The sequence below is a fragment of the Vulpes vulpes genome, chromosome 10 (genome assembly GCF_048418805.1).
Source record: "Vulpes vulpes isolate BD-2025 chromosome 10, VulVul3, whole genome shotgun sequence".
NCBI classification, from domain to species: domain Eukaryota; kingdom Metazoa; phylum Chordata; class Mammalia; order Carnivora; family Canidae; genus Vulpes; species Vulpes vulpes.
Window position 1 is genome coordinate 79,199,624 of NC_132789.1, and position 12,555 is coordinate 79,212,178.

The 12,555-nt window shown below is 48.6% G+C and overlaps 1 protein-coding gene across 1 annotated transcript in view; it reads right to left on the minus strand.

The window, feature by feature from the left end:
* The window catches only part of PAH (phenylalanine hydroxylase), a 76,022-nt gene that overhangs the window by 31,717 nt on the left and 31,750 nt on the right, over nucleotides 1–12,555 (minus strand). Inside the window, exon 4 of the mRNA XM_026013097.2 lies at nucleotides 5,738–5,826. Coding sequence (XP_025868882.1) covers nucleotides 5,738–5,826 — 89 coding nt within the window. The remainder of the gene's footprint in view (nucleotides 1–5,737; nucleotides 5,827–12,555) is intronic.

Below are 12,555 nucleotides of genomic sequence, written 5' to 3' on the forward strand. Positions count from 1 at the left end.
CGTCCACTAGGTCTTACACAATCTGATTCTACCTGTGTTTTCAGCTCTGTGTTGAACTACAATTGAAGTTCTGCATACTACAGTCCAAATTTGTCCCATTTGGTCTTATTTTAATTCTTTAAACATGCCAGGCTTTTCCCTCTGATTAAGGCCTTCACAATGTTATTACCACTTATGGGAATATTCTTCCCCACTCTTCCAGACCAATGAGCTACTACTTGGCCTTTCCATCCTGGTTAAACTGCATTTTTAAAGACCTTCCTTGTTGTTTTTTTTTTTTCCAAGTTTATTGGTTTTCTTCTATAATATACTTTCCCGGCAATCTGAGGATTTCTCCTTTTAGACGACCATTATGCTTGTTAATATCATTAAACTCAGGGCTCTATTTGTCTTAATTATCACTGGATTTCCAGTGCATGACATACTCAGCATACTTCTGAATAGGAACTGTCAAAAATTATGCAAAAAATTTAAATCACTGCTTAACAAGGCCACTATACACTTGAGGGGCATGTATACTTAATTTGATATGCAATTTATTACTTAGTAAGTGAGACTCTTAAAGTGAGATGCTGACTTATAGAAGATGGACAAGTAGTAAAATATCTATTTTATGATCAAGTTATGATTTCTGTCCAGTAGAAAAAGGAACACTCACAGTTATGGCTTTATTAATTTCTAGAACATTAATCACTTGTATAGTTATCTCTATGATCTCACTCCAGCACTTGATTTTTCAACAACCATCCATACTTTGGTCTTTTGTAGCTCCCTTCACACCAATGTTTCATCTTGCTGGTTTCCTCTCTCCTGAGTTAATGGATTTTTTGACAAACGTTGACTATATACCTGTATGACAGTTGTTTTTAACTTTTTGAAAATTGTGCTTTGGCAGAGCAACTGAGGAGGAGCACAACAAGTCTTTGATGACTCAGTTGGCTGACATCCTTAGAACAGACTCCATTGAGGCCCTTAGGTGAAGAAGTTTAGGTGGGAGAAAGAAAGAGGAGAGAAGTACCAGAAGTATAGCCCTGAGCTTGGGAAGTGCAAGGCTCTTTCTGGAGAGAAGAGAAACTCAACATCTACATCTGAAAAACTGAAAAATAGTTTGAGAGCTTTAGATAGTAGAAGAAATAAATGCAGAAGGACAATTGTGTAGACTAATATTTTCTCTCCCAAAAAAGCTTCCCTGTGCTGATCTTCAGCCTAAACACTGGCATAGGTGCCAATGGAACTAGAATAGGGAGCTCTGAGGTTAGGGTCTGTGTGGCAGAGGCCGCTGGTGCTCCATGGCTGCTCTGGGTGTCTCATCCTCCTTTCATAGAACATCATTCGCCACTTTTTCTCATTCTCCTTTGAAGCTCATAGTGGCAATGTGACTGGGCTACTGTCAATAAAATTTGAGTGAAAGATGTGAGTTGCCTCCAGACCTGGCTCATAAAAACCCGGGAGCAATTCTCGCTCCCTTTTCCCCAAGTGCTGGCTGAATGAAAAGGGCTCTGAGGACTTGGAGCAAAGTGTAGCCATTAAGTGGAAGGGACTTAGTCTCTGCAAGACTGTGTACAGCAATTTCTTTACTGACCTACACTGGAAATAACTCTCCCTTGGGTTAAGCCATGAGGATTTGGGGATTATTTGATAAGTGGCTAGCCTACTGTGGTTGTTAAGAGGGCTCAATCCACATCTCCCTCTTTTCAGAAGTCCTCCCTAACCACTCCAGTCCACAGTGACCTTAGAACTGATAGCACATGCCATCTGATTCATTAAATTTAGTGTTTAATCATGTACTTTTATGCCTCATGATTTAAACTAAATATTACCCAAGCTGCATTTCATGGAACACTACCCTTTAAGATAATGTTGCTAGGTATTCCATTAAAAGGAGGTTCCATAAGTAAAACAAAAAAAGTTTGAGGAACATTAGGTTGAATGAGTCTTATGTTTGCAGGACTTTCCAAAGTCTCTAATGAGATAACAGGACTCACATATGCTTAAAATGGAGTTCTAGCATATGGTGCTTCTCTGTTTGATCATGAGATTTTTTTTTCATGTATTTGTTTGGAAAGAATGCATGTAACCCTTTCACTCGTGTGTGTATGTGTCTGTGTATCTATATGTCTATACGTCTATGTCTTATGCCTTCTGTGAAGCCATAGATCATGAGGAAGTGGATTTATTTGTCTTCAATACCCTGAAACACCATGCACACAGTTCTACGGTATCAGTGTCAAGAACCTGGCCTGGGAAAGAGGCAGCCAGAAGGCTTCAGGGGGGCGCACGTATGAGTTGGGCCTTAGAAAATGAGTAGAGGTTTTGCAGCAGGGAAAGAGCAGGTGAGAGCATAAGGAAAGGTATCCCAGGTGAAGGAGACTGCGTGGACAGGACCCCTGAGGCTGGAGAACGGCCGGAGAAAGGAGAGTCCATTTCAGCACGGAAATCAAATAGACCCCTTGGATTCTGCCTACCAAGCAACTGTCCAACTGTGAAGCTGTAACCCAGTCACCTCTGGGAAGAGCAGACATGGCCACTCCCTGTATTCCAGCCCTGGAGGCCCCTGGAGGACAGGGGTCATGTACTGTGAATCATTTTAGGCCCCGTTCCTCAGCCTGGGATGCAGCTCGCACATGTACGGGCCACATGGCCCTCCCCGTCTGAGATTTCCCATCCGAATGAGAAAACACAACCCTCCTGGGATGGCTACGAGAGCTAAATTTTTGAAATGCTGCCAAAGCCCTTAGCGCAGTGACTGGCACACCACTGTATGCTCTAGAAATGGAGGCTATGAGCATCGTTTGCTTAGTAAGTGCTCGGAGAAGGGAGGACAGCAGAGGGGAGGAGGGAGGGCAAGACACTGGCAACCAAAAAGAAGGCAGAGAGGGATGTAGCTCTCCTAGCTCATTTTCCCACTTGGCTGACACTGAGAGGCAAATGCTCTTTACTCTCCATTTCAGGAACAATCCTTCCTTGGCTGCATTCCTCAGGGCGGCTGTTTTGGAGGCCTTGAAGTGAAATGTTGAGTTAAACATCAGTGTACACTGCCAAGGGCAGGAGAGCATACTGCCCATCACCATGATGGAGCAGAACAGAGGGTCCTTTCTGGAAGAACATCCCGTCACTCCTCACACATGGCAGCCAAGTTCTGTGGGGCCTGAGAGGGTGTGGGGAAGCACTCTGAAGGGTTACTCTGTCCTTGGCCCATCGGTTCCCAGGATCTAATGACGGAACAGAGAGAGTCTGGCCTCCTTATAGGGAAGACCATGTACCTGACAAAATTGTTCCTTTATGATAAAATTCATCAGAGCAAGAGGCCAGGGAACCAAAAATGTGGGCTGGGTCTGCAAGGAGAAATAGATTCCAGAGAATTTTAAGACTGGCTCATCTGCCTGAGGAGACATAAGAATGAGAGGAGGGACGTGTCCATGTCTGGGGCCTCTTCCCTCTTTCCCTTCCACCCCAAGTGAGCAGCAAGTGTGGCCAACAGAAGGATCTAGGGTCAGGGCAGGAGGCCCGGAGGCTGGTAAGAGGAGAAAACGTTCTGATGGGTGGGCTCCACCGACTGGGTCAGTGTGGCCAGACGGCTTTTTCAGAGGAGTGATCTCTTTGCAGATGCTTTGCTCCCACAGCCCACTGCCAAAGACCTCTCAAGGGGGATCTAGAGCCTCTCCCAGAGGGCACGTCTCGTACCCCTGGGCCCCACAAGGAGAAGGCCGCACTGTCCCCAGAAAGGTGAAGAGGGATCAAAATGATCCAACCTTACCTTACCTTTAGTGTTTTGGGGGAGAAGGTACTGAAATATATATATATGTTAGGAGACTAAAATATGATTCCTATCCTGAGACTAAGTCGCTTCACAAGTGAGAATCAAGGAAGCTGTGTGGCCTCCTTGTCAGGATGCAAGGACCAGAAAACGACTGTAATGGGAAGACTAGAAACATGCTTGCTAATAGGGGCTGCTTAGTAAGTTATGACATTGCATAAAAAATCACATATATAATAATTTCATGATATGCCTCATCTGATTACATATATTAATATCTAAATAACAGAAAGAGATGGGGGAAAGAGATGAGGGGATGAGGGAGGAAGCACACCAAAATCAACACCAATTATTTCGGGACAGTGTGACAACAGGTGAATTTTTTTTTTCTATTTTGAAGTCTGGGTATCATGAGGGAATTCACCTTTGTTCCTGTTAATAAAACAGTTTCTCACTGTAAAAAAAGAAAAGTGCAAAATGCCACCAAGAGGAAAAGAGAAATCATTGGAATTATGGGTGATCTTCATTTTCTTCCTCATGCTTTTCTGTATTTTTAAGTTCACAATAAGGGGTTTACTACGTGAACTAGAATTAGCAACACTTGTTTGTATTTTAAAATGCTTGCCTACTCTAGAAATAGCGCTCTCTTTGCCTCTGGGAAAGCACTGCAATTTCTGCCCCCTGGCTAGGCCTTTGTCATCTAGCAAAGCGAACACTGGGTTAAAGGTCTTAAGACACAAAGATTAGCACAGGACCTTAGAAAAGTCATTTTACTCCCACTGGGCCTCAGTGCGTCTGTGAAGTGGACACACCTGCTCTGCTTACTGCAAAGAGCCTTCGTGAAGAGCAAGTTCACAACTACTCACCTGTAAAGGCCCCTAGAGATGTAAGAAAACAGACTCCAGGCCACATGCAGACATTCTCAGAGTTGCACTAAACTGCTGTAGCTGACAACAGCCTCCAAGTCATGTAGAGATTAAGAAGCCATTTGCCTGGGCAGACAGTGAGTGACAGCCAATATCATGGTGGCATTTTTCACCTGGAGAATGTCAGAATGGGCCCTGGCCTTGAGTCCAGACTGAATTCTCCACCTCACGAAAAATGGTGATGAAGTTCCCCTACCCTGATCCTCTCATCAGAAACCAGAAGACCTGCTCTCCTGCTCTCTGGATACAGGACAAAGTCTGACTTCTTTGTCTGATACATCAGGACTCTTGTTTTTTTATTTCTTTTTAAAATATTTACTTATTTATTCATTTATTTATTTGAGAGAATGAGAGAGGGGGAGGGAGCAAGCACAGGGAGGGGCAGAGAGAAGCTTTAGCAGAGTCCTTGTTGAGCTCAGAGCTCCCACTGCAGGGCTCGATATGGAGCTTGATCTCATGACCCTGAGACCATGACCTGAGACCATGACCTGAGCCAAAACCAAGCATCCAGTGCATAATGAACTGTGCTACCCGGGGGCCCCACATCAGACCTTTTAAAAATCTGGCCCTCCCACCTAAGGTATCAGCCAGCCCTCACAAAATAGTCTGGATACTTTCAGGACATTGAGCCTTTGCATATACTGTTCTCTTTGCATTTTTTTGTTCAGATGTTAGGACCCAGCTCCCAGGTCACCCCTGCCATGCTGTTCCTCATAGAGTTGTCAGTGGTTTACTGTTTCCCAAACTCCTGAATAAACCTCTGTACTTGTGTGAAGTCAGAAAGAAAGATCACTTAGATATGTGTGTGTGTGTGTGTGTGCGTGTATATACACACACGCTGGTTTCTGGAGGCCAATCCATACTTGCTTCATCAAGGATATTGACCATGAAACAATGGTGGTGACAAACTGTAAAAAGACACTCTATACACTCTATGCATGTCATACAAGCAAACAGATGAAGACACACTGCCAGGGATCAGGGAGTGGAGCATAGTCAGGGCGGGGAGGACTGAGAGGATCTCATTGGGAGGGCCACCGGCGCAGGGACTCACGGGATGGTCTGCATCCAGTTCAGCTCCATAGCTGAGGATCTGGTTGGCAAATCTGTCGAGCTCTTGAATGGTTCTCGGGAACCAGGGCACTGAAACACAGAAAGGGCAAAGCCTTGAACGGAAGGTTGGCAGGACACGGCCAAAGGCCTCACCAAGGTCAGAAGCATGAATCAGCCGCAATTAGACCAATGGCGGGCCAGTGGTATCCCATATAACCACCCGATTAATACAGAAGTTAACTCCCGTTTTCCTTGAAAACTAACTTTCCTAAATGTCAGCATTGTTGAGGTATACCTGACAAATAAAATCATGAGATATTTAAAGTGCACGTCATCATGACCTTACATGAATATACATCACGAACACACTTCCCCCATCTACTTAACACATCCATCAACTCACACATATTTATCTTAGTAAAAACATTTCAGTTCTACTATCTTAGCAAACTTCAGTTATATAATACAGCATTATCAACTGCAGTCACCGTGTTTTACATTAGGTCCTCAGATCTCACACACCTTAGAGCTGAAACATACCTTTTTACTAACCCTTCCCTACCTCTCCCAGCCCCCAGCCCTTGGTGATCACTCATCTACTGTCTATGTCTATGAGTTTGGTAGGCTTTTTTCAAGCTACATGTATAGGGGATACCTTGCTTTATTTGTTTTTCCCTGTCTGGTTTATTTCACTTAGCACCTTGGAAAATAATTTTAGAACATATTCCCCAGTATAATCTCTTTCCTGAAGATTTTCTCTGAATTATCTCAAAATTTACCTCCCTCCCCTCCATGATGGTATAGTAGCATGGTTTCTGGTGGTTTTCTTTTCTTTATTTATTCATGAAAGACACAAAGAGAGAGGCAAACACAGGCAGAGGGAGAAGCAGGCTCCCTGCGGGGAGCCCAATGTGGGACTTGATCCTGGGAGCCAGGGGTCACACCCTGAGTCAAAGGCAGACGCTCAACCACTGAGCCACCCAGGTGTCCCCTATGGTTTTCTTTAGGAGAAGAGTATTGCATGTAACCTCAGAATATAAATTAGATGAAACCAGAGCTGTTCTTTTCCAAGCCAGGATAAGCCCACAAGACCCCCCTTGTGATCCCACCTTCCCATCACATGTCTCCCTCCCATGGGATCCCAGGCATCATCCTGGAAGAATCTTTTGAGGCCAAAGCCAGTGTGAAAGTCACTGATGAAGCAAAATGGAGTCAAGCCATTTAGGATTTGACGGTGCCCTGTAGTAGGTAAAGAATCTGTAGACTTGTTTTTTGGAGCTGCCCTAGTGGGGAGAGGGGATGATGCACAAGCCAGGGTGGCCTATGGGGAAGAAGACACAGGTGGGGTGCAATGGTCCCAGGAATGGGGGGAGACTAGGACACCCTATAAGGTGCATGAGGCCAGGACCCGTGAGCACACTGTGGTTCAGGTGCTCGGGGAGGAGAGGGTATGAAGGGGGTGGGGAGAAGGGATGGAGGAAGGAAGAGGGAGCTCTGGTCATGCTGACTCCATGGCGCTCACGACAGCAACCATCCCTGGGGCGTCAGGTCTGGTCCAGTTGGCAGTTTCTGAAGAATCTCTAAAACAAGGAAAGCATCAGGATTCTCCTGTACACATGAAATCCTGCAGCCCTGAAAGCCTACAAGACCCGACCTGTTGAAGCCACACAAGATGTTAAGTGAGCGGTGACTCCGGGGAAACTAAGTCACAGAGCTTAGGGAGACCTCGGGGCGGGGAGGAGGGGAGTGGCCTGGGTGGCGCCAAAGCCCCCGGTGCTCCCCCAGAAATGAGACTTTATTTATTTATTTATTTATTTATTTATTTATTTATTTATTATACGTTTTTGATTGGAGTTCGATTTGCCAACATATAGCATAACACCCAGTGCTCATCCTGTCAAGTGCCCCCCTCACTGCCTGTCACCCAGTCACCCTGCCCCCCCCACCCCGCCCACCTCCCCTTCCACTACCCCTTGTTCATTTCCCAGAGTTAGGAGTCTCTCATGCTGTGTCACCCTCACTGATATTTCCCACTCATTTTCTCTCCTTTCCCCTTTATTCCCTTTCACTATTTTTTATATTCCCCAAATGAATGAGACCATACAATGTTCCGGAGAAGAACAAACATTATATGAAATGAGGTTTAGAGCAAGAGCAAGCTTCACTTCTTTGCCTTGTAGTCAGCAAGGTCTGGCTCGGAATCCAGGTTGCATCCTCGGCTCTCGAGCCTCAGTCCTAACTGTGAAAATGGCCATAATGGCATCATCAACAGGCAGAGTAGCAGGTGATTTTTGGAGGCCTTGCCGTGCGCTGCCACCGCACTTGCCATTTTGGTGGGACAGCTCTTTTATTTTATTTTACATTTTTTAAATTTAAATTCAATTTGCCAACGTACAGTTTAAGACCCAGTGCTCATCCCTTCAGGTATCTCTCAATCCGAGCGTTACCGCGAGGACGCAGGACATTGCAGGCGAAGGGCGCAGCTTCTGTCTGTCCGCGGTCCGGTCCATAGGTCCCGGCAGGTCAGGCAGGTGTCCGGGATCCGCGGGCCCGGCGGACGGGGAAGCGCGTGCGCGCCATCTAGTGACCAGACTGCGGAAGTGCCGCCTGTGCTGGCCGGCCGCGCTGCAGGCGGGCAGCCGCCGCACCAGGGTGCCATTTGCGCAGCACTAACCACGGTCCCTCCAGAGCCCTGTTCCATCCATATGAGGCACAAAACCATCGGCCGCCGCCCTGAGCGATGACAACCGACACCGAGCGCTGTTCCGAGCGGTTAACCCGCGAGGCGGGCATTGGCGGTGTCCGCAGGCCGCAAACGGGGGCGTAGAGAGGTCAAGAGGCAGACCCCACACAGGGTTCCTCCGTAGGAAAAGGGGTGTTCGGATTCGCACTCAGGCCTGGACGACCCAGTGCTTCCCTCCTGACCACGTATGCATCCCGCCAGTGCGGGGCGCTGGAGCTGGCTGCGGCTGGCCTCCCGGGCCTCATGCCCACGGCCCTCGGCCTGGAGGCCTCTTCTCAAGGCCCAGCCCTTTCTCAAGGCTGGACCCTGCAGCAGGATTCCGGCAGTCTTATCGGGCCTGATGTGGTACCAGGCACCGTCCTAGACCCATTACGGGAGCCACCTTGCCTGACCTGCACAGCCACCCAGGCCCGGGTGTCCTCACTGTTCCCATTTTACAGATGAGCACACGGAGCCACCAGGATGATTCTTTCCATCCGTGAGCCTCTGGAGGCCCGGCTGCTGCACTCTGGATTCTGCGATGACCGTGTCCAGCTCACCTGACATGGCACCTGGCTCCCCACTTGGTCTCTTGGACTTTTCCCCAGGCTTTACTTTCTTCCTGAGTCCTTCACTTCTTTGCCTTGTACAGCGGAGCTCAGTTGTCAGCCCTGAAAACGAGGTCTCTTCCTTACTGGGGTTTGGAAGGACCTGAGACAGGACACCCTATTGTCTTCAAGTAGGGTTCAGGGTCCCCCCGAGACCACTCCAGCTTCTCCCAATGTCAGCACCCCATCAGCTCCCCACCAGGGCACCCTTTCCCCGCCTGGCATGTCTCTTCCCTGGGAATCGGTCCATGATTCCAGCAGGTGCCACCGCCCCCAGGGACAGGCCTCATCGGCCTCGTCTTGCTGCCCCCCTTCTGATTCAGGACACCCCTCACCCTGTCAGAGAGGTGCCCCAAACACATCTCCACGGCCTACTCCGGAGGCACAGAATGTGAGGGGGTCCCAACCCTGTGGGGCTTTCATTCTAGTGGGCGGGTGACAGGAGAGAAGCAGTAAGTACCTGGAAACAGGTAACAGGGCAGGAGGCTCCTCACGGACACAGTGGCGGGAGAAGACAAGCAGCGAGGGGGACCCTGGTTCATGCATCACCTGTGACCCCGGGCCCCGGGGCGAGGGTCTGGGCCTGACACTGGCCTGCCCACCGTAGCTCAGGGCGTCTGGGGCAGCCTGGGTCCATCCTGAGTCCACAGCTACCTACCTCCCTTTACCTCAGGGAAGGTCAGTCAGCCGAGCGCCGCCAAGACTGTGGCACAGAGGAGCCTCCTGAGGCTGCCGTGCTGTCCCCATACTCAGCACCCAGCACCCAGAGTGGATTACTGACTCTCTTCGTGCCTCGGTCTCCCTAGCTGTGAAATGGGGATGATGGTAGCTCCCTGCAGCCCTGCTTCATTGGAACAATCTAAGGTAAAAGGAGGGGATACGTGGGGTTCACCAGCAACTGCACAGGCCCGTAGTGAGTACCGCTATTGTTCACCTGTGAGCTCCTGGAATTTTTTTTTTTTTTTTTTTTTTGGACTCTGCCCTTAGCTCAGAGAGCAGAGTAGGAAGTCTTCCAGCAAGACTAGAAAGTCTGTGGCTTATTTTGTTGTGTAACTGAGCAAGTATTTTATCTCTCAGAGCCTGAGTGGATTTTTTTAAAGATTTTTTTATGTATTTATTCATGAGAGACACAGAGAGAGGCAGATACACAGGCAGAGGGAGAAGTAGGCTTCCTGCTGGGAGCCCGATGTGGGACTCGATCCCAGGACTCGGGGATCACGCCCTGAGCTAGAGGCACACGCTCCACCGCTGAGTCACACGGGTGCCCCAGAGCCTTTTTATCCCCAATATGGATTAGAATATCTCTCGATATTACTGCACTTTTGCATGTCACAACAAATGTGACACATCCCAGCGCAGTGACTGGGTCCACAGTAAGTGCTTATCTGCATCAACCATTAAGGTGCAAAGACTTTCATGATGATGATAAAAAGGAAGAAAAAGGAAGAGGAAGAAGAGGGGGGGGGGCGGACTGGAGTCAGAAGCTGGGTTGCAGTCCAGCTCTGCTATGAGCAGACTCCCCAGCCTGGGCCTCCGTTTCCACCTTCTCTACACCTGGGGTACTGCCATAAACCCCTCTGGATTTTGTCTTTTGAGCCCCGCAGGAATGTCTGTGAAAGGCTGAGGCTGTCCAGAGGGGAAATACATGAAAATACTCTTGCAGTTCCACCAGTGTGTCCACCCTGCTTGCTTCCAGAACGACAGCCTCCGTGTTCCTTCCCATCCCATTTCCCTTTCTTCTCTCACCCAGGGAGAGAGGTAATGCACCCATTCAGAGGTAGGTGCGGGCCTCCCCCTACTCAACACTAGAGGGCAGCAGAACCAGCATATTTTCAGCTCTGGGAAGGTTTTGTTTTGTTTTCTCCTCCAAAGGGAGACAGGAGTTGGACCCCATGACTTCGTTTAGATCTCTAGATGGAAAAGATTAAAAAAAAAAAATCAAAGAACATGATAAGGTCGCAGAACTCACAGGACTTACGTCTCAGCAAAGAGGAGACAGGTAGAAGCAGCCCACAGAGCCCAAGGCCTTGACACAGAGGCTGTGAGGGACTCGCAGGCAGTCCTGCAAGGCTGTGGGGCGCCCACCTGCACCCTTGAGGCCTTGTCGCCACCCAGAAAAGGCCCAGAACACAGCCAGGCTGCACAAGTGGCTTACCGTGCAGACTTCAGAGCTGAACCTCCTGGGGCCACATCCTGCCTCTGCTACTTGGTGGCTTTGGGATTTTGAGCAAACTACTTAACCTCTTTGCCCTCCAGGGTCCTGTTGGTAAAATGACTATGATAACAGGGTGCACTCGGTTAGAGGAACGAACGCATGAATCATGCTTAGTGCTGTGCATGGCACACGCAAGTGCTTTGTAGGTATTTGGATTTATCATCATCCTTATTGTCATTGTAGGAGGCCCACTGACAAGGAATGACGGTTCTGGTTCACTCTCCAGGCAGCAGCTCAGCCCTACCTTTGGACTCATTCCCTGTCCCCTCTCCAGACCTCACCTAAGGTTAAAGCATCGTCTCCCAGAGGTCGCTGGGTAAAGCCTATGTGTCATCTGTGGGAGAAGGAAGCCTCCAGGCAGGCCTCACAACTAAGAGAAAGGGTCTCCCAGCCAAGCCTTTGGATAACAGGACGCAGCTTAAGGAAATGAGACCCGAGAGGCAGGTTCTGGCTGTTGGGAATGGGGGACGTGAGGTCCTTCTCAGCAAGGCTGTGAAGCAAGCAGTGTGGACACTGCAGAGGACCCCATACAGCACAGGACCAAGCCTTGACATATTTATATGAAGCCTACACTTTTGTTTTTACAGTCTGTTGCATTTAATTATTTCAACATTACGCATGTATTTATATGCATATATCATACATCTCGTATATGCAGGCAGGTATGTGTCTCGTATATGCAGGCAGGTATGTGTCTCAAGAGTTAGGAGAGGCAGAGGCACTGCATGTTTCTGTGGCTACAGATCCATATTTATTTCTATGAAGCTGCAAGACCATTAATCTTTTGTGTGATGCCAGAGCTTGAAGTCCCCAGGGCTGGAGACAGAAGGGAAGGCCAATGTACAACATAGGGGACCAAAGGTGGGCCCCCTCAAGGATGGGCAGATGGCTAGTTTTCAGAGAACAGCGGAACAGTGGAAGCCTATGGTTGGTAGACACGAGTCCTTCTTGCCACCTCCACCTTGATGAAGCAGGTGTCCCGCAGAAGCAGGGCCCTTTCATCTGTAGCTGAAGACACTCACCTGGCCTCAGAGCTGGAGAGGCTGAGGGGACCCAGGGCAGGTGAAGTGGCTGCAGGCCCAGCTGCAGAGCCTACACCTCATCCTGTGCAAATGCTGTGCACACCCCAGGCTTGAAGCAGGCAGATCTGTGTCCAACTTTCCTGTCTCTCATCTACAAATTCTGTAACTCTGAGCAAATTACTAAATTCCTGAGACTCTGGCTTCCCCTCTATGAAATGGGTGAGGCATCAATCCCTGCCCTGCTTCCTTGAT